This window comes from Phocoena sinus, chromosome 12, assembly GCF_008692025.1.
Source record: "Phocoena sinus isolate mPhoSin1 chromosome 12, mPhoSin1.pri, whole genome shotgun sequence".
Classification (NCBI taxonomy): Eukaryota; Metazoa; Chordata; class Mammalia; order Artiodactyla; family Phocoenidae; genus Phocoena; species Phocoena sinus.
Window position 1 is genome coordinate 51,967,495 of NC_045774.1, and position 23,194 is coordinate 51,990,688.

The window sequence follows — 23,194 nt, forward strand, 5'->3', positions numbered from 1 at the left end:
GCAGCTGGCAGGCGCCCTAGTTGTGGGGAGGTGCTAACTTGGCGTCTTCCCACACCACCATCTTGACTCTGCACCCCCAAGTCTTAGCTTATTAACCCATTCCCCTAAAATCTAAAAATATGGAAACATTTTTCTATTATCTGAAAGATTATTTCAGAAATGTATATTAATAAATGACTATTGCAATTTGGTAAGAAATTACTGCATCTCACTATAGTTAACTAGAGAACATTTTGGAAGAATGCAAACATAGAGAATAATAGCTTTTTTGGAAAGAATAAGAATATTAGACCCTTTAGATACACTTAAATAATTGTGAATTTTAACTATTGTTTTTTATCTAGGCAAAAGCTTGCATAGCATTTATATCACATTTTGAGACCAGACTGAATGGGGACCAGGTATACAGTGATGATTGTTAGTGCTTATATATTGTGAAATACTTTTCAGCTCTTGAATAATATGCAGCAGTTAGAACCATTCACCAGGCATTGATTTAAATACACAATATTTGAAGGTGAGGAACACATCCAAACAGTCAAACATTTTGATAGGCCTAAATAACCTATTGATAAGTTTCTAGATTTTACCTGTTCATGAACAAAATAAATAGTCCTGAAATATATTGGCCACAGTCTTCACCTGATCTCTAAATTTAGTATTTATCTGGCTGCTTTTGGAGTAGTAGTCCTTCAGTCAACTATTTCCATAGAGAAATGTACATTCTGCCCAATTTCAAGGAAAGGATCGGAGGTATTCAGTAAAGAATGATGAAAAATGTGATCTCCTCCTTCCCTAAAAGTTATAATTTTGTGGAGTATTTTAGAGGATCGACTGTCACAGGCCACCAGAAGGGCACAGAGCCATATGCCACAAGCTGGGCCTATGCAGATCAGCGTAAGACTCCTTGGCTGTGGTGTAGACCCTGGTTACTCCTGCAGTCTGTACGGGTTTTTGTTGTTTTTTAGTTGTGGTTTTTAATCTGGACTGCACTTTCACTACAGTGCCAACTTTTCTCAGCCTCTGCGTGAATGGGGGCTTTTGAAGTCTTCCCATGGCTCTGTGTTTAATGGACCACAAATCCTCTGGCTCTGTTCTACTTGGGAGTCTTGTTGAACTTGCCTATAAGGAGAGGGCAGCACCCAACTTCTTGTCCAGCTGTCAGTGCACCAGGCAAGTAATCAAGAAAAGTTTCAAGGAGGTGCTTAGGAGAAATGAATTAAAAATTTTTTTTCACTCCCTTTACCTGTAAAGTACTTTCTGAGCTCTAATTCTAAGCTCCTTTTTACTCTTTGTATGTTATTGCTGTGATCATTATTTCTCTAGGTTGGCTTTGGAGGCAGACTTCTGAATCGAGCCCCAGGTCTCTCACTTATTGGCTATATAGTTTTGGGCAGGTTACCTTATTAATTCATTCAACAAGTATTTATTGACTGTCTGTGTGTGCCAGGCACTGTTCTAAGCACTGGAGATACAACTGTGGACAAGTAAATGTGCTGTAACATGCTTATGTTCTAGTCAAGGAAGACAAGTAATAACCAAAATAAGTGAAGACAAATATGTAGTTTATCAGTGTTAATCGTTGATGTGGAGAAGATAAACTTGCCCTGTGAGCCTCAGTATCTTCATCCATAAAATGAGGAAAACTACCACCTCCCAGGATAGTTGTCAGGTTAGATGAGCTGGCACCATAAAGGCTTGAGGATATACCAGGGTGGATGAGACAGTCTGCCTCTAGGTAGCTTGCTGGCAGTCTGGTAAATAAGGGATTTCTTCCCAGACCCTTTTGACCTGGTAGAGTAGAGCAAGTGTTATGTTCTCTGAGGATTAAATGGGCTAGAGTAACATATATGTAATTTATTCCAAGCGTCTCTCTCTTCATTCAGTAGGTGCCATCTATTAATTAATACCATGTAAATGAAACTTTAAAAAATCAAATCATGTTTTCCTGTTGACACACATAATTTGAGACATGCCACTATCATGGTAATCATTTTCCTTTACCTCTGTTGGTAGCTATTTTAAATATCTATATGGTCTTATTGTTATTTGGGTGGCAATTTTTGTGATTTTTGAGAGCTAACAGATTTTAACTTAGGCAGCCAAACATGGGATCTTTTCTGTGGTGGACGTTATTTCTGTGGAAGATGAAAGCAAGCAGTCTATGTCCTGCAGCCATCACTTCTAATTCTCCCGTGTTTTGGTCTGCTGTACCTTGATTTCAGTGTTGATTTTGGAAAAATAAATGAGATTTTCCTAAAAATTTTGCACTTGATTTCTAAACCATCATGTTGCAATAATATTTTTAGGTTTTGATTTTTTTTCCATTCATTTTTAAAAAACTCATTTCTCCAACTAAAACCCATGATGTGTTGCTATTCCCCCACTCCCAGCTCAATTTGCCTTTGGAGTATTACCTGTTTCTCTATAAAGTGTTTTATAATTTTTTTTCTAACTTGCTTATTTTTACTGGCTTCTCCCATCTCCTGTTGTATCTTCTACATTTGGCTTTAGCGTCTTAATAATATCTTGTGTAAAGCCAATTGAATGACCTATCTTTTTATCTTTTCCAACTAGTCCTAATGCAAATATTCTAAATTTGGCACAGTTGAACCATCTTCATTAGCTAGTAGGACTGACCCACCAAGTACTAAATAAATATTTAGTACTTACATTGAGATATTCTTTTTGATAAAAATGTGCTTATACCCGAGTAAAACCAAAAAAAATAATAATAATAATAGAAGATTAATCTGAGAGCAGTTCTCTTGCATTTGAATGGCAGAGTCTTTTGAAATCAGGGCTGCAAGTTGAGAAAAGCACTGAGCACTAAGGGAACACTTATTCACATTTGGTTGATTTATTCCCTACACAGACGGACTGTGGTAGTGGGAGGTGTGATTCACAGCACGTCAGCTCTTAGCCAGTGTCACTGCTTGAGTGGTGGTATGAGTCTCGTGTGTCTGTATAGTGTAATGATGCCTGTATTCCAGCACTCGGTTTTTCTACCCCTTTGCTTCGAAACTAAATTGATCTTTTTCTAATGTGAACAAAGGGGGTCTATATGTAAAACTTATTGTAAGGGATTGTTTTAACAGAGTTTTCAGTGTGACCAGAATATTTTTTAATGGCCTGTTTTACTACATTAGTATTTTAAAATAAATCTTCAGTTATCATTTGAGTAGGGAAATCTTTGTTGTTTTTTTTTTTTCCCCTGGTGATAGTTTAATTCTAAGGTGGCCAGCTTACATCTTGCTGCAAACTTGATTGATGATAACATCATTTTATACTTGTTTTTTATTTCAGTCATATTTCATTAAACTACTGATGTTCATTCTTTAACTATTTCTAAAAAGCTCCTGGCTTGATTTCCCCTCTGCTCAACAACCCCTGTGCCCTACACCTGTTCTACTTTCTCTTCTCTCTTCCTTTCTTTCCAGTGCCTGTCTTCTGCCACATGCCCATCAAACCTAATTGCATCTTTGGGAGAGCTTTGGTGAGGCAGTTCCTTAGCCCTACTGTCCCTTGGGGATTTAATGCGGGTGGAATGTGCAGGTGGCCCTCGAGCCATGTCAGTGGCTGCTACAGCTCCCAGATTCTAAAGGCTGGTCACCTCAGGCCCTAAAGTTGTTTCAAGTCTAGGGCATTTTAGTCTCAGGATAGATATGGCAGGAATAATACAATCTGGGTCATTTTGTCAATGGAAATTAACCTCCAGCTCTTCTGCTAATTTTATGTAAAAATCTGTGACATGCAGACTGTTTTTAGTCTCCCTCAAATTCTAGTGCTTTAAGACAATTTTCATGAGTGTTAATGTTTTTCTTTTGCAACTGAGTAATATTACTGTCACAGAATTCCTAATCATATATATATTTGATACCATTTAAACTTTGGCCTTATATCTAAACCTTAGAGAAATTAAAGGTGAAATATGAGAACCCAAAAGGCACCCAGCATAGGACTTTGGGGTTCATTAAAGGTGAGTTAAATTTTTTCTTCAAATGAGAAATACAGCTATAATGCAGTATGCCATATGCCATCTTAAAATTCTGTTATTTTAAAAATACAGTTGTTTTTTTCTCCAGACTTACAAAGCGATCTGTGCTCTTATGCAATTCGGAAAGTAAATCACCCTTAATCTAAAAATCCATTGATTAACACTTGTTACAATTTAGGGGTATTTCCTTCCTATCTGTTTCTTTTTACTTTTTAAACAAAATATTTTAAACACACACAAAAAATACGTGGACACTTTGTGTATTGGCTCCTGTATAATGACACTCATTTAAAATGTTACTGTTTTAGAAAACAAACTTATGGTTACCAAATGGGAAAGGGGTTGGGGGAAAGGACAAATTAGGAGTTTGGGATTAGCAGATATAAACTACTATATGTAAAATAGATAAACAACAGGTGCTGCTGTATAGCACAGAGAACTATATTTAATATCCTATAATAAACCATAATGGAAAAGAATATGAAAAAGAACATATGTGTGTGTGTGTATATATTATATATATATCACTTTGCTGTATACCAGAAACTAACACAACATTGTAAATCAACTATACTTCACTCAAAAAAAATAAAATGTTAATGTTTTGTCATATTTATTCCTAGTTTTTTCTTGGCCTTGTTCATATGTATATATGTGTGCATATATTGAAACATAATTGGAATCGTGTTATATATACATAGTTTTATACTTCTGTCTTTTCTTTAACATTTTAAGTATTTTCCCATATCATTAAAATTTGTTTAATGCTTTGTTGCAACACTAAATTTGTTCTAGTGTATGCACAGATTTTCTGTTTTTAAATAGTGATAATTCTATTCCTATTTAATTAATTTTACATTTACTTCTAGTTCTTTTAATATATCACATACTAGGCATGACTTAAAACAGTTTTTCAAAAAACTGCAAGTTGCAACTCGTTAGTGGGTCACAAGATCAATTTAGCCAGTTACAGTCAACATAAAAAAAAAAAAGAATAGAGGCCTTCCCTGGTGGTTCAGTGGTTGAGAGTCCGCCTGCCAATGCAGGGGACGTGGGTTCGAGCCCTGGCCCGGGAGGATCCCACATGCCGCGGAGCAACTAAGTCCGTGCGCCACAATTTCTGAGCCTGCGCTCTAGAGCCCGCAAGCCATAACTGCTGAGCCCACGTGCCGCGGCTACTGAAGCCCGCGTGCCTAGAGCCCGTGCTCTGCAACGAGAAGCCACAACAATGAGAGGTCCGCGCACCTCAACAAAGAGTGGCCCCCGCTCACTGCAACTAGAGAAAGCCCGCTCGCAGCAACGAAGACCCAACGCAGCCAAAAATAAGTAAATAAATAAATTAATAATAAAAAAAAAAAGAATAGAGAAGACCAGGGTATTCCTGTGATTCTTTGGCAAAAATTGTGCATCTTCTAGTCAGTTCGTTTCAGTTATCTGTATGTAAATTTTTTTTTTTTTTTTTTTTTGCGGTACGCGGGCCTCTCACTGCTGTGGCCTCTCCCGTTGCGGAGCACAGGCTCCGGACGCGCAGGCTCAGTGGCCATGGCTCACGGGCCCCGCCGCTCCGCGGCACGTGGGATCTTCCCCGACCGGGGCACGAACCCGCGTCCCCTGCATCGGCAGGCGGACTCTCAAGCACTGCGCCACCAGGGAAGCCCTCTGTATGTAAATTTAAAAAATGTTTTGACTAGGGGTCACAGTCACAAGCATTATTAGGAAGGAGTCTTATCAACCAGCCCACCTCATGTATGTTAGATTTGACATCCATCTTTTATGCTTATGTTTTCTGGATTGATTTATTAGAACTAGATATGTTAAAGTGGGGTAATCAAATTGTGAAACAAACTCTATACCTATAGATTTTAGCACTGGAGGGAGTTCTCCTTGTGGGGGTCTGGGAAGTGCTGATTTTTCCCATTCAGTTTTAGTCTGGGGAGCTTTGAGCTAACTTGAGGGTGATGATCCCTTGTAGGTGATAAATTGTTTCCTTAATATTTGATTATCAATTTACCAAAATATTGTGATTTGAATCACTGGCATACATTAGAATTCTGAACACTTTTTTTTTTTGATAGTCCATTGTGGGGATGTACCACAGTTTATTTAAACAATTCTCTACTGATGAAGAATTCTGAACTCTTGAGCATAAATATCAAAAGTTTTCTCTCATGCTCCAATTCTGCCATCCTACCTCAGCTCTCCATCTGGAACTACCCCTACCTTCTGTTAAAGTGAGGGTAGCCTCCTCTCACGGGTACTGATGCAGTAGTGAATTCAGTGAGTTCTCCTAAATGAAGACACAAAACACATAAACACTCCAGTATATTGAGTTCTCTCTATTTAAAACTTAAAATAGGTACTTTGATATGACATGATTCTTATATACAGTAACTTTTCAACATTGCATTAAAATAAATCTCAGCATGTTTTCTTGGAATGTATCGGGGCTTTTCTCCTGTGTGGCTGTCACTTTTTTTTTTTTTTTTTTTTTTTGCGGTACGTGAGGGCCTGTCACTGCTGTGGCCTCTCCCGTTGCGGAGCACAGGCTCAGCGGCCATGGTTCACGGGCCCAGTCGCTCCGCGGCATGTGGGATCTTCCCGGACCGGGGCACGAACCCGCGTTCCCTGCATCGGCAGGCGGACTCCCAACCACTGCGCCACCAGGGAAGCCCTGGCTGTCACTTTTAAAGAATCCACTATGATTTAGGAAGGAGGGACTCAAGACTTCAGAGCTGGATGGTTGAATGTAGCAAATGGATGATAGGAGAGATGAGGAAAGTTTGGAATAGCAGTAGGTCTTATTTGAGAAAGATGTTTACGATAGTGTCTGCTTCTCTACTTCTTGGAAGTTATTTATTCTCTCATCTTGCATTTTTTGAGACCTATTCTGTGTCAGTTACTCTGCTTGGTTCAGGGCATCCAAAGATAACTAAGCCTGAGAGCCCTCAAGGTTCTCATAACTTCGTGAGGAGTACCTGAGAACAAATAATTAAATAGCAAGGCTGCAAAGGCTCCTGGACCTTGGAGTCCAAATTATGTCTAAATCTTGGCACTTATATTACTAGTTGACTAGTGTAACTAGTAATTATTTAAGTTCTCTAAGCCTGCTTGCTAATTCTCCTCATTTGTAAAGAGATATTACCAGTTCCTTTACGTGGTTTTTGTGAGAATAAGAGTGTATGCCTGTAAAACAGCACATGCCTGGCATTATAGCATGTTGTAAGCATTGTTGTCTGTGTCATTGTTGTCATTTTTATTATTCAGTGTATTAAGTGCCAAACTAGAACTTTATAATAAATACTCTAAAAGCCCATGGAAGAGGCAAAACCTGGCCCCGGTTCCTATACACCACACACAGTTCTCTGCCTCTCTTGTGCATATATGTTCACTCTTCTTTCTGGGTGTCTGTGGAGACCCCTTTTATTTGTTTGTGGACGTACTGTGTTCTTTCACATGGGTCACTCATCCTTCCTCAGTTCCCTACATATAGGAGTTGTCTAAGATTCCCTTTCTCTCTTCCCATACCTTCCTTTTCCCTCTTCCCATACCTTCCTTTTCCCTCTCCCTTTCCCCTTCTTTTCTCCTTTTTCTCCCCCCAAAATCTCATCCATCAATTCCTACTGCTTCAGCCATCATCCTCTATGAAGATGCTTCCCAAATCTATACCTGCAGCATTTCCAGGTGCCTGCTGGGCATCTCCATCTGGAAGTCCTTCTTGCATTCAAAGTTAACATGTCCAAAACTGAACTCATTAATTCCCCATTAACACTTCCTTTTCTTTCCAGTCCTTGCTAATGCTAGCATCATCACCTCCGGCAAACAGGTTTGAATCTTAAATTCAGCCCTTATCTTTCCTTTGCTTCGTGATCCCTTCCTGATGTCTCCCTCATGTAGTCAGTTGGCCAGACTAGCCTGATCCACCTCCATGCTGCTGCCATCATTCAGCTTTTCTTTCCCATCCCTGCTGCCACTACCCTAATTTAGGCCCTCATTATCTCTCACCTGGAATATTGGAAGAAACTACTCCTAACTAATCTTCCCTCTCCTTTCACCTGCACCCAGCACACTATTGCCAGAGTAACAATATTAGGCCCAGAGTAACACTTTTAGTCTTTAGCTTTAATCACATTGCTCCCTTGCTGACAAATCATCCATGCCTTCAGATTGCGTGCAGAATGAAGCCCTGACTCTAAACCTTTCAAGGCCCTTCACTCTTCAGGCTGTCTTCTGGGCTTGTTCACCTTCACACATTGCCCAAATGGGCAGCCCCACAGCTCCTGAGCCTGCTCGCCATAATTCTGCCTGCTTATTACTCTAACGTGTTCCTTTCTTCTAAAATACCACTCTTTTCCATTCCAATAACTCCATCGCACTTCTTCCTCCATTCTCTGCTCAGGGAAATTTGACCATCTTTAAGGCGCAGTCTGAATTCTGTCTCTTCTGTGAGGCACACCTCTAACAAAAAGTGGTTTTCTTTCTTCCTTTGTTGCTTTTTGTTACTCTACTATCTTTGTTATCTGTTCATTAATATTATACAGTTTAACCATTTTTGGAACACATTATTATAGCTCTTTTATTAGACCTCTTATTTCTTTGTATACCTCTTAGTATATAAGTGTTGAAGAAATAGAATTTGAGAGAATATGGAAAGATGCCATAACCGTCATTTGAGGATTTGAAATATTTATAGGATAGGGTTAAGGAAGAGAAACTAGTTAATAGTTGTGGAAAGATAGGATGATGCAGTAGGAACTGCAGTTAGCCATAGAAGCCATAATGTGAGAAGACTATAGAGCTGGGTTGCACAAAGTTCACCTGTTCAATCCTTATTTCCATGAAATTGTAAAGCTATTAGAATATTCATGTTTACTGTTGATCTATTGTAGCTCTGGAGCAGAATTTTGAAGGCCAAGTTTGTACCCCCAGAATTCAACTTACAGACTTTTCAGAATATTATTTTAAATTAGTGATATATCTATAATAGCTAATTTCCCAGGACTACATAGTATCTGACATATATTTAAATTGAGTTGAAATATTACTTTAGATTTGCTACACCTCTTGTTTGTCCACCAAGCTACCCCCATATATTCTCATTGACTACCACAAAAGCCTTCTAACTGGTCTCCTCATATCCACTTTGTCCCCCCCAACCCCAAACACACACCTAAGTCATTTTTCCACACTGATGATAGAAGTTTTTCTTTTTTCTTTCTTTTTTTGTATTTTTAAAAAAATATCTGATTACATGACCAGATGCTTAAGTTACTGTGGTGGCTTCACATTGCTCTTTGGATAAAGAGCTAACATCCAGTCATGGCATGTTTGACCTGTGTGGTCTGGTCTCTCTCTGCCTCTAGCCTCACTCTGTACAGTGTACTCAGCCTTGCATGTGCTCATTCTTGTGCTGTGGAGACACTCCCCTTACCTATTCTCTTCCCACACCCCTCTTTTACCACTTCCTTTGGGTGTCAACTCGGTCATCATTTCCTAAGGAAGCCTCTGACTTTCCCTGCTAGGCTAGTTCCCAGTTGTAAGCTCTCACAGCATCATCTCTCTTTTTCCTTTGTGACATTTATTACTATTGTAATTTTATATTTATTTGTCATTCTTTCATTATTACCAGTCTCTTCCACTAGGTTGTAAGCTTCACAAGCTCCGTGCCTGGCTTTGCTCACCATGACATCTATGCCAAGCACTGTGCCTGATGTATGGAAGGTTTTCGGTCTGCATTAGTTGAATGAATGATAAAGGTTTTTTGGGGTTTTTTTTTTACTCTATATTAGTGAAAGGAAAACAATTCTGTAGAATTTTAGTGATAAAGATTACAAGCTACTAAATATTGCTTTCGTTTATGACACTTAGATGATGTTAACGAATTCTCCCAATTTTTATACTTATTATACATATTGTAGAGTATTAGATAATTAAATGTAGTAGTGAGATAATAAAGAATCACAGAGTAAGAGAAAAACCCAGATGTTGAATAGTCCAGGCTTCCCTCTAATGTGTTGTATCAGAGGTTGTGCAGCTTCTTAAACATCTTTATTCTCAAGGGACTCAGCGTCAACAGAGACTCCTCTGTTTTTTAATTTCTTCATGTCGAGCCAAAATTCACCAGCTATATTTTCTGTCTATTAGTGTCAGTGTCTAAAGTAATACTTACCAGGTCTATCGCCTCTCCTTATGGTACCCTTTCAGATGAGCAGACAGTCATCATGTACTCTTCTAGCTTTAATTCTCCCAACCCTGCCCTTCACACACTGTATTCCTGCCCTATTGATTCTGGAGACAGCTGTGTCCTCCTCTTTCTCCTCCAAACTTTCACACATATTGTCTCCTCTCTAGAACACTCTTTTTTCACTTCCCCTCCTTGCTTCAGCTCCCCTGACTACTTCGTCTCATCCTTTAGGTCTCGGGGGGTCCCTTTCACCACTCCTTCACCCCTGCTTATGTTAGTTGCCCTTTCTCTGTGCCTATGTTAGTTGCCCTTGTTCATCTCCTAAAGTAGCTCATGCCACATTTTATTATTATTTTAAATCCAGACTGTATTATCCACAAGAAGGGAGACCACAACTCACCATTGCTCACCATCATGTCCTCCACTCTCTGTTTAGTTCTTTACCTGACACGTAGTAAGCATTTACTACATTTTTGACCGTGTAAATTTGAGAACACCAACTTTACTGTTCTCCAAGCTAGCATTTTTTTTTTTTTTTTTTTTTGGTCAGCCAAGCATGTGGCAGTATATGATTTCACCATCTTCTGGATATGCTCCAGCTTGTCAGTATTTCTCCTTAATAGAGGCACTCAGAATAAATCATAGTGTTCCAAGTGAAGTATGACCTGGACCATATGAAACATTAACTCTGCAAGTTTAGAATCCTAGGGACTTTTTATACTCAGGAGCAAAATTTCTTATTTTTGTTGTGAGCTAGTTTTTGAGCTGTGAACATTATCGAATTATCTTAGTACTTTTTTTTTAAGGGTGTTAATGAAATGAATTTAAAGACGTGGTGTTTTGGAAACATTTAATTTACTCAACCAGTTAATCTGTTCTCTGGGTTGTTAACTACTGTCTTGTGTGAAAATTGATGGTTAGAAGGTATGCTTTTCTGACTGCTCTCTTGATTTCTGGTAACTGGTCTACTATAGTTTCTTTTCCTGACCTTTTCAGTAATGCATTCTGAAAGTGGCCAGTGTTTCAGTGATACATGATGTTTGTGGGTCATGGTCAGAAGAATTCCTTAACTTTTGTTATGTTGGGGGGTAGAAAAGGAACAGTATTTATAGGAAATTATATATGCTGGTAGTGGGTAAGACTTTGAGAGACAGAAGGAGAAACAGTAAAAGAAAAAGAAAATATAAGAGTTGAGAAAAAATAGATGGCAAAAAAGTAATGAGGGACTTCCCTGCTGGCGCAGTGGTTAAGAATCCGCCTGCCAATGCAGAGGACACGGGTTCGAGCCCTGGTCCAGGAAGATCCCACATGCCGCGGAGCAGCTAAGCCCATGCATCACAACTACTGAGCCTGCGTGCCTAGAACTCGTGCTCCGCAACAAGAGAAGCCACTGCAATAAGAAGCCCGCGCACCACAACAAAGAGTAGCCCCTGCTCGCCACAACTAGAGAGAAAGCCCACGCACAGCAATGAAGACCCAACACAGCCTAAATTAATTAATTAATTAATTTTTTTAAAAAGTAATAAGGAGAGAGATGTAGTTTTCTGATCACCTTGTCACCTTCCCTGTGCTTCCACAGTGGTTTATGCTTCACTCATGTTGTCTGTTCCATACAATGACTACAGAAAGTAGATGTTGTTAATCTCATTTTACGGAAGAGGTGATAGTCTGAGTTATACAGCTAATAAATGGCAGAAGGATTTTTCAAACCTGGTTCTAAAGCAGTCACTATTCTACTGACTTAGCAAATAGTTGGTACATGAGGTGAAGCAGATGGAGAGTCACTATAGCATAATGGGTAAGCATGTGTATAGACTCTAGGGCCAGGTGGCCTGGGTTCAAATCCTGGCTCTATCAAGGCTCTAACGCCTACTGTCTCTGGTACCTTGAACAAGTTGCTTGATCTCTCTGTGTGCCTCATTCTCCTCATCTGTAAAATCAAAGTATTTGTGGTACCTTCCTCATAGAGTTGTTGTGAATTAATTTAATTAATATATAGTAAAATACTTAGAATAGTTCCTGGCATATATTAAGTCCTATGTAAGGATTTGTTGTTGCTACTGCTGCTGTTGTATTTTGATGATGATGATGATGATGATGATATATGTGTCCTCTGTGAAAGGTCCCGTCTCTGAGAAATTTGAGGAAGGTGTTGTCGGAACTGTTGCCAGGCCTATTTCTTCAACGTGACTTGGCCAGCTGTCAGAGTTCTTACCCTCGTATCCTTCATTAGAGGATATGAGTTCTTACCTTCATATCCTTCATTCCTAACCAGGCTCAACCCCCCAAACACACAGCCACACACACATCCTCACCTTCCTCTTTTCCCTTTCTAGAATTAGGAGCCAATTCAGAGCTTCTCTTTAATAGTATTATTATTTACCTCAGGTAATACATAAATAAGGGTCTAGTAGCATAAGTTAAAATCTGTAATTCAAAGCAAAAAATTTGGAGAGGGCTCCCATTTTACATTTTCTTCTTCCAAAATAGGGTGCTTTGCAACCTCCCAACAGTTCAGGTTACATAGGATTGTTACATAATAATACAGAGCTTTGGACATTTCTGGACATTGTTTCTACTATAATATAGCTTAATTACCTTAAATTAACAGATATTAGAACTTCTTTGTAAAAATCATTAACCCCTCTAACTTGCTGAAGGTCACTTACTAGATTAAGGAGAAAATATAAGTAGAGAAAGAGCTATAACTGTTATCTTGCAGAGAGCCTGAAGATCTGTCTTATTTTGAAACTATTGAAAGAGCAAGAAGGGATCCCTTTTAAAAATTTATCTGGAGGCATGAAGGGTGAAAATTTTCTTAAGTAATTGACTGACTCATTAATTTTGGCTATGTTAACTTACTTAATTTAAATTAATTCATTGTTCAGAATTCACCCAAGGAAGTCTTAATAATTCAGTGAAGTATTAAAATACAAAATTTTACTGTTTTTAGAAACAGAGTCACAGATTTGGAAAGCAAATTTATGGTTACCAAGGGGGAAAGATGGGGGAGGGTTAAATTGGGAGATTGGGGTCGACATATACACGCTACTATATATAAAATACATAACTAATAAGAACCTACTGGGCTTCCCTGGTGGCGCATTGGTTGAGAGTCCACCTGCCGATCCAGGGGACATGGGTTCGTGCCCCAGTCCGGGAAGATCCCACATGCCGCGGAGCGGCTGGGCCCGTGAGCCATGGCCGCTGAACCTGCACGTCCGGAGCCTGTGCTCCGCAACGGGAGAGGCCACAATAGTGAGAGGCCCGCATACTGCAAAAAAAAAAAAAAAAGAACCTACTGTATAGCACAGGGAAGTCTACTCAATACTCTGTAATGACCTATATGGGAATAGAACCTAAAAAATGTGGATATATGTATACGTATAACTGATTCACTTTGCTGTACAGCAGAAACAAACACAGCCTTGTAAATCAACTATACTCCAATACAAATTAATAAAAATTTTTTTACTGTTTTCACCACATTCAAGAATTATATTTATGTTATTTATGTATACTTTAGTATAACCTATTTGATTAATGCTCATGAACATTGTTCTAAATATTAATTTATTATAATATGTTACCCATAGTTTTCTGTCTTTTTTCTTTTTTTAATGATGTCATTTAGTTCTTGTATGACAACCATTTGCGATACTTAAACAAACATATAATCTTAGAAAGTATTCCTGACCTTAGTTGTAGTAGAAATTATAAAAATTCAGTCCTCATGGCAAAAAAATATTATATTCTATGTTAAAGACTAACATTGTCTAGAATGATTATTCTTTGCATAAAAAATAAGAAATGGCAAGATATTTGCCCATGGCATTCATTTCCATTTTACTTCTCAAATAAATTTTCTACCTGTGAAGACAGAAACCATTTTTTACCACTTGCCCTTACCAGCATCATCGCCACATAATACCACTTCATCCAAGCCATACAATTTGTATTTTACCTGCTGTCAACTACCACAGAACAGTTTAAAACTATGGGTTCCTCTCATTATCAGAGCAAATGATTAAGATTGCGTGGTAGGGTATAGACAGTGGGAAAACCCAGAAAGAGGAGGAAGCCAAATCATTAGGCCTCACAATTTTGAGATTGTCACTTTCAAAAGCAGCCATGGGTTTCTCTAGTTGTTTCCTGAACTTGTTGCTTCCTCCTGTTAACTCTTTCTTCCATCAATCCTATTTCTTTTCAACAAGTCACATTGTCTGATTTTGGAAGCATGGGTGTATTTGCAGCAGTTCTCTAATTTGATCTGACTGATTTTGTGAGGGTGTGTTAATCCTCTTCTTTCTTTACTTGTTGACAGGGGCCTTGTACACGACAGCCAGAATAACCTCCAGTTGAGGGGCTTGGTGGTGCTACTTATTTCTAAGGCAGCTGGGCCCAGCAGTGTGAATGCTTCATGTCAGAGCTATGACATGGTCAGTGGTATCTATTCATGGTAAGAAGAAATTTTGACATTGCTCTCTAAAGCGTGTTTTCTTACAGTGGTCAGTAGAAATCACTGTTTAGTTTTTTGTCATTCTCTGATTCAAAGATAGATTAAAATATTTTGTTAAGTTAAAACATGGATTTTTATTATTCTTAACAAATCTAATAGGCTTAGCTGCTTTGTATGTAACTCTGGTAAATTTTGTGTCTAATATTTCTCGTTTCTGCCTTGAGCATTTAAACTTTCCTATTGAACACTACTCTCCTGCCCCATCATGGTATCATTGTATTTCTGTAGAGAACTCTATGTCATTTAGTCCAGGATTCATGATTTTTAAACCTACTCAATATGCTAACTTAGTTGTGTATATAATAATACAACTACCATTTTAGGAGATGTCTACTTCAGTGCTATATCATTTATTTTATTTTGCTTATTTTTATGGTGAAGAGGTTTTTATTAAAATGACTGGAATAAGAAACTTTTACATCTCACACATTTAGATTAAAAAATAAATTTATGAGTACATATCAGTCATTTTTGCTGCATATAAAACAAACTTTAAATTTTCAGTTTTGCTTTTTTAAATGACAACATGTTTTTTAGTAATAATATATCAGATCTTAGCAGTATACTTGACACTGTTAAAAGCCTGTATGGAAGTAATAGTCTGCAAGTGGACGTGGGCACCTGAAATTAAAACCACCCAGAAACACGGGTGACAGGAAAATTTTCCTCACAAAAAGAAGTATTTCTAGAAACTTCGGCTTACGGTTAATATATCTTTTATTTATTTACTTTAAAAACAAATCCACATCTTAGATTTTTAAAAAATTCCTGGTAGTCTTACCCATAAATGTTTTTTTTCTTCTGTAATATTTAAAGATGACTAGCTTGCCTGCTATGAAGTCCAGTGACCTTCATTAACATGCAAGCAAAGATTATCACTGTTGGGGTTACAAATGGCCTCTCCTCTAGCCAGGGTAATTTTGCAGAGCTTTTACCATTGATCCACGTAAGTGTCTTCACTAGAAGAAATATCTTGGGATCATTTTCAGTTCCTGTTCACTCTGAGATAATTTATATTTATTTAGTGCTTTGTAGGTTACTGATCATTTTAATGACAGTTATCCCATTTGATCCTTACAACAATTCCATAGGTAAGAATCGTCGTTATACTTATTTTACTCTTGAGAAAACTGAGTTTCAGAAACCTTGAGATGTTTTTCGAGGTGACATGACTAGCAAATGAGGAGAAGTTCAGGCTCTAACTATGGTTCTCTTTCTTCCAAATCTCATGTTTTGTTGTTTTTTTTTTTTCTTCTTAATTTAATTCGGCTTTTCTAGTCTGATTCAAAAAATGTATTTCACTTGTAGATTAGACTAGCCATTAAATTAGTATACCAAAAAAGGTCTTCCCTTAAGTATGTCTAGGAAAACTTATGAACGGACAGTAACGTGGCAAATCTTCAATACATCTATCTACATCCTTCCCCAACCTGTTTGAATTGGAGCTCAAAATTTTACCCTGTAAATTTTGTAGAAAAGCTGTTGGCTGAGTTCAGTTGAAATAATTAGAGAAAATACATAAACATCTACAATGAATACCAATAACCTGTTAGTCCCTGGAAAGGAATTAGACCTCACACCACCTTGTAACCATGCATCTCAGTTTCCTGTTTGGAACTCCATTGATTTTTCAGTCTCTGACTTTAACCGTTTTATTGGTCAGTCATCTGCTCTTTTTTAAAATTTATTTATTTATTCTTGGCTGAGTTGGGTCTTCGTTGCTGTACGTGGGTTTTCTCTAGTTGCAGCGAGCAGGGGCTACTCTTTGTTGCGGTGCGCAGGCTTCTCATTGTGGTGGCTTGTCTTTGTTGTGGAGCACAGGCTCTAGGTGCCCGGGCTTCAGTCGTTTTGGGATGCGGGCTCAGTAGTTGTGGCGCACGGGCTTAGTTGCTCCGCGGCATGTGGGATCTTCCCGGACCAGGGCTCGAACACATGTTCCCTGCATTGGCAGGTGGATTCTTAACCACTGTACCACCAGGGAAGTCCATGGTCAGTCATCTGCTCTTGCATTTGGGTAGCCATACACGCCTCTAATGAATACCAGCTATGGTTTACTATCACTAATCCTAAACTAACACTTGGAAGTATTTGACACATGATAGGTGTTCAGTAAATATTTATTGCATAAATGAATAGTCCCCATTTTATAGAAAAAGAAGCTAATGCTGAGATTAAGACTTGTCTAAAATCCTCTAGGTAGAAAGTGATGGAGTTAGAATTTAAATATAAAGTGTATTTCTTTCTACTATGCAGATGCTGTTATCTTTATTGTATGTACACAGGGCACTGTGTTGTGACCTTGTGTTTCCAATTTCTTATTTAGCCTCTAAGAAATAGCTGCATTGCCTTCTGATCCTTTACAGGAACATAATGCATTTGGTAGATAGTCGTTGTAATATGAGCAATTGTAAAAGAACTCTGCAAAAGAATAGGTGGTACATTATGAATATAAAATTTTTCCAAATGGTGTAAATGGGTTTCATACCCAAGTGTATAGAATCCATAGTTACATTTAGGGAATAATTCTGGTTTGTGGTTCCAGGCTGTTTTTCTGTAATCAAACTTTATCTAGTAAGTCATTGCTGATGCTTGGGTGTTCTACACACTGGTTAATGTGAAAATGTAATTTGGCATACTACTACGAGAAACCATTCATTTGTTTCTCTATCCCTGAAGTCATTTGTTTGGCTCCTGCTAGCTTAATTGTTCAAGTGTAACTTTTGCTGGAGACTTATATCTATAATGCCACAGTGAATTATTTAACATTTGAGGGAAGTACTGATTTGGGAGCTTTTAAATTCACCTCTTAACTACTGGGATTTACATTGTTGGTGTTTTTCCTCATAAACTTGACTTTGATGTCAGTTAATGGAACCTGAGTAAATTACCTAAGGGAACAAAAGTGAGTTAGGTGACCTGTTTTGTTTGGCCTAAGGATATAACTGCTGGATATATCTTGTGGATGTGTCTCATGAACTTATCACATAATGGCCAAGAGAGGCAGAATTTAGGCTAAAATGTAATAACTGCATTTTGAAAAACAGGTGAGTCACATTTATAAAAATACACTGTAAACATCTACCATAACCTTTTTCAAACAAGACTATGGACTTTAGGTTTATTCCACCAACCCTGACTTTAAAAATTGGTTACAAAGGTGATCAGGCAAAAAAAGTATTACTGAATTTGCAAGCATCCCTAGCCACAACTGGGAAAATGTTTATAACTTATTCTTAATGATAGGATGTTTATATTTTGTGTACAAAAGATAGATCATGTAATATATAATACACAGCATAACAAAGTATAGACTTCTCTAGTGTTACATGATTATTACATTTAAAGAAATGCAGGTGAATTTTGTGACTAGTGGTTCAGTTTTCTCAGTTGGTTTAGGAAGAACTGACTCAATTATTTCTCATCTAACTAGCAATTATAAACAGGCCACAAATTTTCACTCTACCTTCATTCCCTGAAATTTCCTACCACCTCTTGTTAACTGTATTAGAATCGATTAAAACAAGTTTGCCAAGCACATTTTCTTTTCTTCCTGAGTATTCACCTAGACTACATTTCCAGCCTTCCTTTGCAGTTGGCTGGGCCGTAGGAATCAGATCTAGCCAATAAAATAAAAGCATAAATGAAATTTACAATTTCCTGACCATAAAAATCTTACATTTGCAGTATACCTTAAGCAGGTGATTTTGGAAGTGACCAATTCAAGATGAAAGGTACCTGCACCCCTTGGGGGAGAGCCACCTGTCCATCAGGAATATCCATGTTGACTTGATGTGTGAGAGGAAAAATCTATTTGTTCAACCACTTAAACTTTAGGGTTTATCTGTTAATAATAGTGGCACCTTAATTAATATTTTGCTGTTTCTGTCACCCAGTTATCCCAGTGAATTTGGTAATCCTTGGTTACTCCCACTCTTTTATCTTCTGTGTCTAATAAACCACCAACTCACAAGTTTCTCCAGGTCTCTTTTTCTTTCAGTTAACTTTCCACTCTCCCGTTACAGGCCTTTGTTACTTCATGTTTATTTATTTATTTTAATTAATTAATTAATTTTCTTTTTGGCTGTGTTGGGTCTTCATTGCTGCGCATGGGCTTTCTTTAGTTGCGGCGAGCGGGGGCTACTCTTCATTGCAGTGTGCGGGCTTCCCATTGCGGTGGCTTCTCCTGTTGCGGAGCACAGGCTCTAGGTGTGCAGGCTTCAGTAGTTGTGGCGCACAGGCTTAGTTGCTCTGCGGCATGTGGGATCTTCCCAGACCAGGGCTCGAACCCATGTCCCCTGCGCTGGCAGGCGGATTCTTAACCACTGCACCACCGGGGAAGCCCTACTTCATGTTTAGATTTTATCAATAGTTGTCTGTTGGGTCTCTGTGTCTCTACATGTTCCTCCTTCAATTTTTTCCTATTGGGTCTTGTTAAATTGAACACCCTGCTTTGATCACTCATTAAACAAACTCTTATTAAGCAATTACTGTGTGGTGTTCCAGGCACTATGCTTAGTGCAGGAGATACAAGCTGAATACTATATAGTATTTACCCTCCATGACCTTATTAGCATCAAGCCAGGGAACATACAAGTTTACAAACAACTGTAATATGATGCTATAGATACTGTAAGTAAAGTATAAACAGAATTCTTTGGAGCAATTAAATATGTTGGGAGAGGAAAGGAGAAAATTTCAGAAAAAGAGACCATTTGAACTTTACAAAATAGGGAATTTATAAGTGGGTTTTGAAGGTAACTAGGAGGTTGTCAGTTGGAGGAAAGCAGGTAGTCAAGGGGTTTGGTAAAAGGTGGTTGCGTTCTAGGCAAAGGAAGTAAGGAATAGACTGACCAAAGACATGTGGTCTGGCACATAGTACATAGCAGGGCCCACAGAGTGCTGACACTGTAGTGGGCACTCAGTACATAATTGTTATATGAATGTATGAATTTACATAATAGAGACCAGGTTCATGTATATAGATGTTATGGATTGAATTGTGTCCCCCCCCAAATTCATATGTTGAAGTCCTAACCCCTCGTTCTCACAAGGTGCCCTTATTTGGAGATAGGGTCTTTATTGATATAATCAAGTTAAAATGAGGTTATTAGAATGGACCCTAATTTAGTGTCCTTATTTTTAAAAAGGGGAAATTTGGACACAAACATGCATATACCAGCAGCACACCCTGTGAACATGAAAATGGTTTTTTTCAAGCCAAGGAGAGGGACCTAGAATAAGTTCTTCACTCATAGTGCTGGCAAACTAATGTATTACAGAATACTGATGAGGAGATGGTGTAGAAAAGAAAGGTTGAAGTTGAATTGTGAAGGGCTGAAGGAATTAGAGCTCTATCCTGGAGAAACAGTGGGGAGCCATCCAAGAGGCAGCAGAATAGACTTGGAATCTGGAAACAGACTATATCACCTATTAGCTGTGCCTCAGATTTCAGCTCTCACATTTCAGAGAATGGTTTTAAGAATTAAATGAGTGAATAGAGTAATGCATAGCATAGTAAGCATTCTCTAAGTGTTTATTCTTATTCATAGCTATTATAAAGGTCTTTAAGCAAAGAAGTCACATTAATATATCTGTGCTATAGAATGTAATTAGTTGAGAAGGTAACCCAGAGAGTTGAGCTCCAAGAGGTAGAGAGAACCAGCCAAGGAGTTATTGAAGCAGTCTAGGTGATGGCTGAGAGGGAAAACAGAGACCTGGAGAGGTTAAGGAGTCTTTACCTAAAACAAGAGGTTAGCAGTTGGCCAAGCCAGACTCAGACATAGACTCATTAGGTCCTTTGATCTCATGCCATTTTCTACCAACATTTCCCAATTTGTGCTTCATTTGGGATGAAGGTTTTACTAGGTTGTCAGTGGGACAAAAGGTCCTGTGGTCAGATAAATTTGGGCATGCCAAAAGATTGCTTCATTTCATAAATCTGAAGAATTGTTAGGTATATGTGGCATGCATCACGAATCTTTAAGAAGAGATATTGTTTCCCAGTTATTTTACTCTAAAACCCTGTAACCCTTTTAATCTTTGCCAATCTGACAGGGGGAAACTATGATTTTTTTTTTTTGACTGTCAGCAGTACTTCTTGTAGCATGCTGCAAAACAGTTTGGTAGACGTTATTTTATGTTAGGGTACCTAACTTTGAACCCTAATGGGGACTCTGTGAGGCAGAAATAACAGTCACCAACCAGAAAACTGAGACTCAAAAAGATGAAGTAACTTTCTGAGATCCTACATTAAGTGATCAAGTAGGGTAAGAAGTATATCATGTTGGTTATAAATTGCCTTAGTTTAAATCTATCACTTATTTGCTATGTGATGCCAGACAAGTTAGGTCACCTCTCTGTACCTCATAGGTTTGTTGAGTGGATTAAAGAAGGTAATATGAATAAAACACTTAGAACAGTGCCTTGTGTGTAGACTGTGCTTAACAAGTGTTGTCTATTATTGTTATTCCAGGCTGCTTTATGTCCTTTATCAGATTTCTCACATGCTGTCACCTTCTTCTTGCCCACAGTTCTCTGTCTCAGTTTGCTAGAGATAAATTGTGATAAGTAGAACATGCAAGAATGAAAAAGTATTAAATGAGTCAGGGGTAAAGTGATTGTTATTTTCGCCTTTTAGATGGTCTGTTGGCTTGGGTACATGTGTGTACTGGCGAATTTTAAAGCATGCCAAGTCTATGTGTAAAACAAGTACTTTTATCTTACTACTTATTTGGCTTCTGATGGCAGGTGAGGCTGATGAATAGGAATAAAATTATGGACTGATCTTTTTCTGTATTTATTTGTAGTGCTGATAAAAGAAGACTCTGTGCTCTATGTGCCATTAAACACAGTTCAGATGATCTGTTTTCTTCATATTATATTAGCCCAGCATTCAGCATGTTCCTAGCACATGGATGACAGTCAATGACTATTTGGTTACAGCTGAATAATAATATCTATTATTATTATTGTTGTTATTATTATTTAATCTTGAAGGCAAGGAAGACCTTTCTAAAATGTTTCAACACTCTGGACCTGTAAACAAAAAGATTAACACATTTGACTTCATTAAAAAAGGATTCTTCAAAGGAAAAAAATTCTCATAAAGTCCAAGATAAGTGCCAAATTATAAAAATATTTGCAGCATACATGACAAGGGGCCGAGTTTAATAAAAAAAAATCAGTTGGAGATCTTATGAATCAGGAAGAAGATAGTACAACACAGACATGGACAAAAAGACATGAACAGGCTGTTCAGTGAAGAAAACTCATAGATGGTTAGTAAACAAAAGGGGGAAAAGGCTGGACCTCATCATACAGGGCAAATTAAAAAAAAATCAGGGCCTCCCTGGTGGCGCAGTGGTTGAGAGTCCGCCTGCTGATGCAGGGGACACGAGTTTGTGCCCCGGTCCGGGAACATCCCACATGCCGTGGAGCGGCTAGGCCCGTGAGCTGTGGCCGCTGAGCCTGCGTGTCCGGAGCCTGTGCTCCGCAACGGGAGAGGCCACAACAGTGAGAGGCCCGCGTACCGCAAAAAAAAAAAAAAAAATCAGATTGGCAAAGATTAAAAATTTTGATACTCAGCATTTCGCGGTGAGGAGAGGCACTTGAATGTTTTTGTTAGTGGGGATATTAATAGGTATAGTTGCTTAGAGAACAATTTGGTAATAGCAGTAAATTTTATTTTAATCCAGCTACCCTTTGATTTAGCAAAATTGTGTACTGATGTATTAGCATAAGTGCTCAAAGATGTATTTATAAGAATGCTCTTTGCAGTATACTTTGCAAGAACAACAGCAACAAAGGAAACAACGAAAGTGTCCACCAAGAGGGCACACGTTATGTTATTGATGCAGGGGAGTATCAATGGATCGTTTAAAAGAATTAAGGAGCTCGGTATGTGCTGATCTGGAAAGGGCTCAAGGAACATGTAAGAAAAGCAAGACTGAAAAACTTATTATAGTTTGATCCTCTTGGGGCTTGACTGGGTGGGCAGTGGATTTTTATTTGCATGAAAAATATCTCAAAGGAGACACAAAGAGCTGTTAACAGTGGTCACCTCTGGGGAGCGGCAGCTGTGGAGGGAAACGGGATGAAAGACTTTGTTCATTCTTTGTCCTCTTCAGTGGGCTGAATTATTTTTAATTTATACGTGTTTATTTATGTACTTCGTAAAAATTTTTGTTGAGTATTGGTAGTTAGCTTAGAAATTCTATCCTACTATTAAAATGAGGGCCTTAGAGGCCCTGAGCTGACTTAAACTTTTATCTTTTGCTCTCTTTGACAGGGTCAGATATCCTATGAAAATGCATAAACTCTAGATGTTTTTAAATAAAGAAAGCAGGAGTGAAGCAAAATGCTATCTTTTGATTAACTTTCTTAGGTTTACCATTCATGTTAAAATGGACACTATCAATTTCTTGGTAACTGTGCTAATTCTAGCTCAGTGTATCATTCAATTGATTAAGATTAAATTAATGACTAAGGTTAAACATGC

General features: G+C 38.2%; 1 protein-coding gene across 3 annotated transcripts in view; it reads left to right on the forward strand.

The window, feature by feature from the left end:
• PDSS2 (decaprenyl diphosphate synthase subunit 2) overlaps positions 1–23,194 on the forward strand; it is a 266,982-nt gene that overhangs the window by 88,753 nt on the left and 155,035 nt on the right. For 2 of the 3 annotated variants that reach the window (XM_032651605.1, XM_032651606.1), the window contains exon 2: positions 14,503–14,637. The exons of the other annotated variant lie outside the window; for it this stretch is intronic. In XM_032651605.1, the coding sequence (XP_032507496.1) occupies positions 14,503–14,637 (135 nt within the window). The remainder of the gene's footprint in view (positions 1–14,502; positions 14,638–23,194) is intronic. 3 annotated transcript variants of the gene reach the window in all.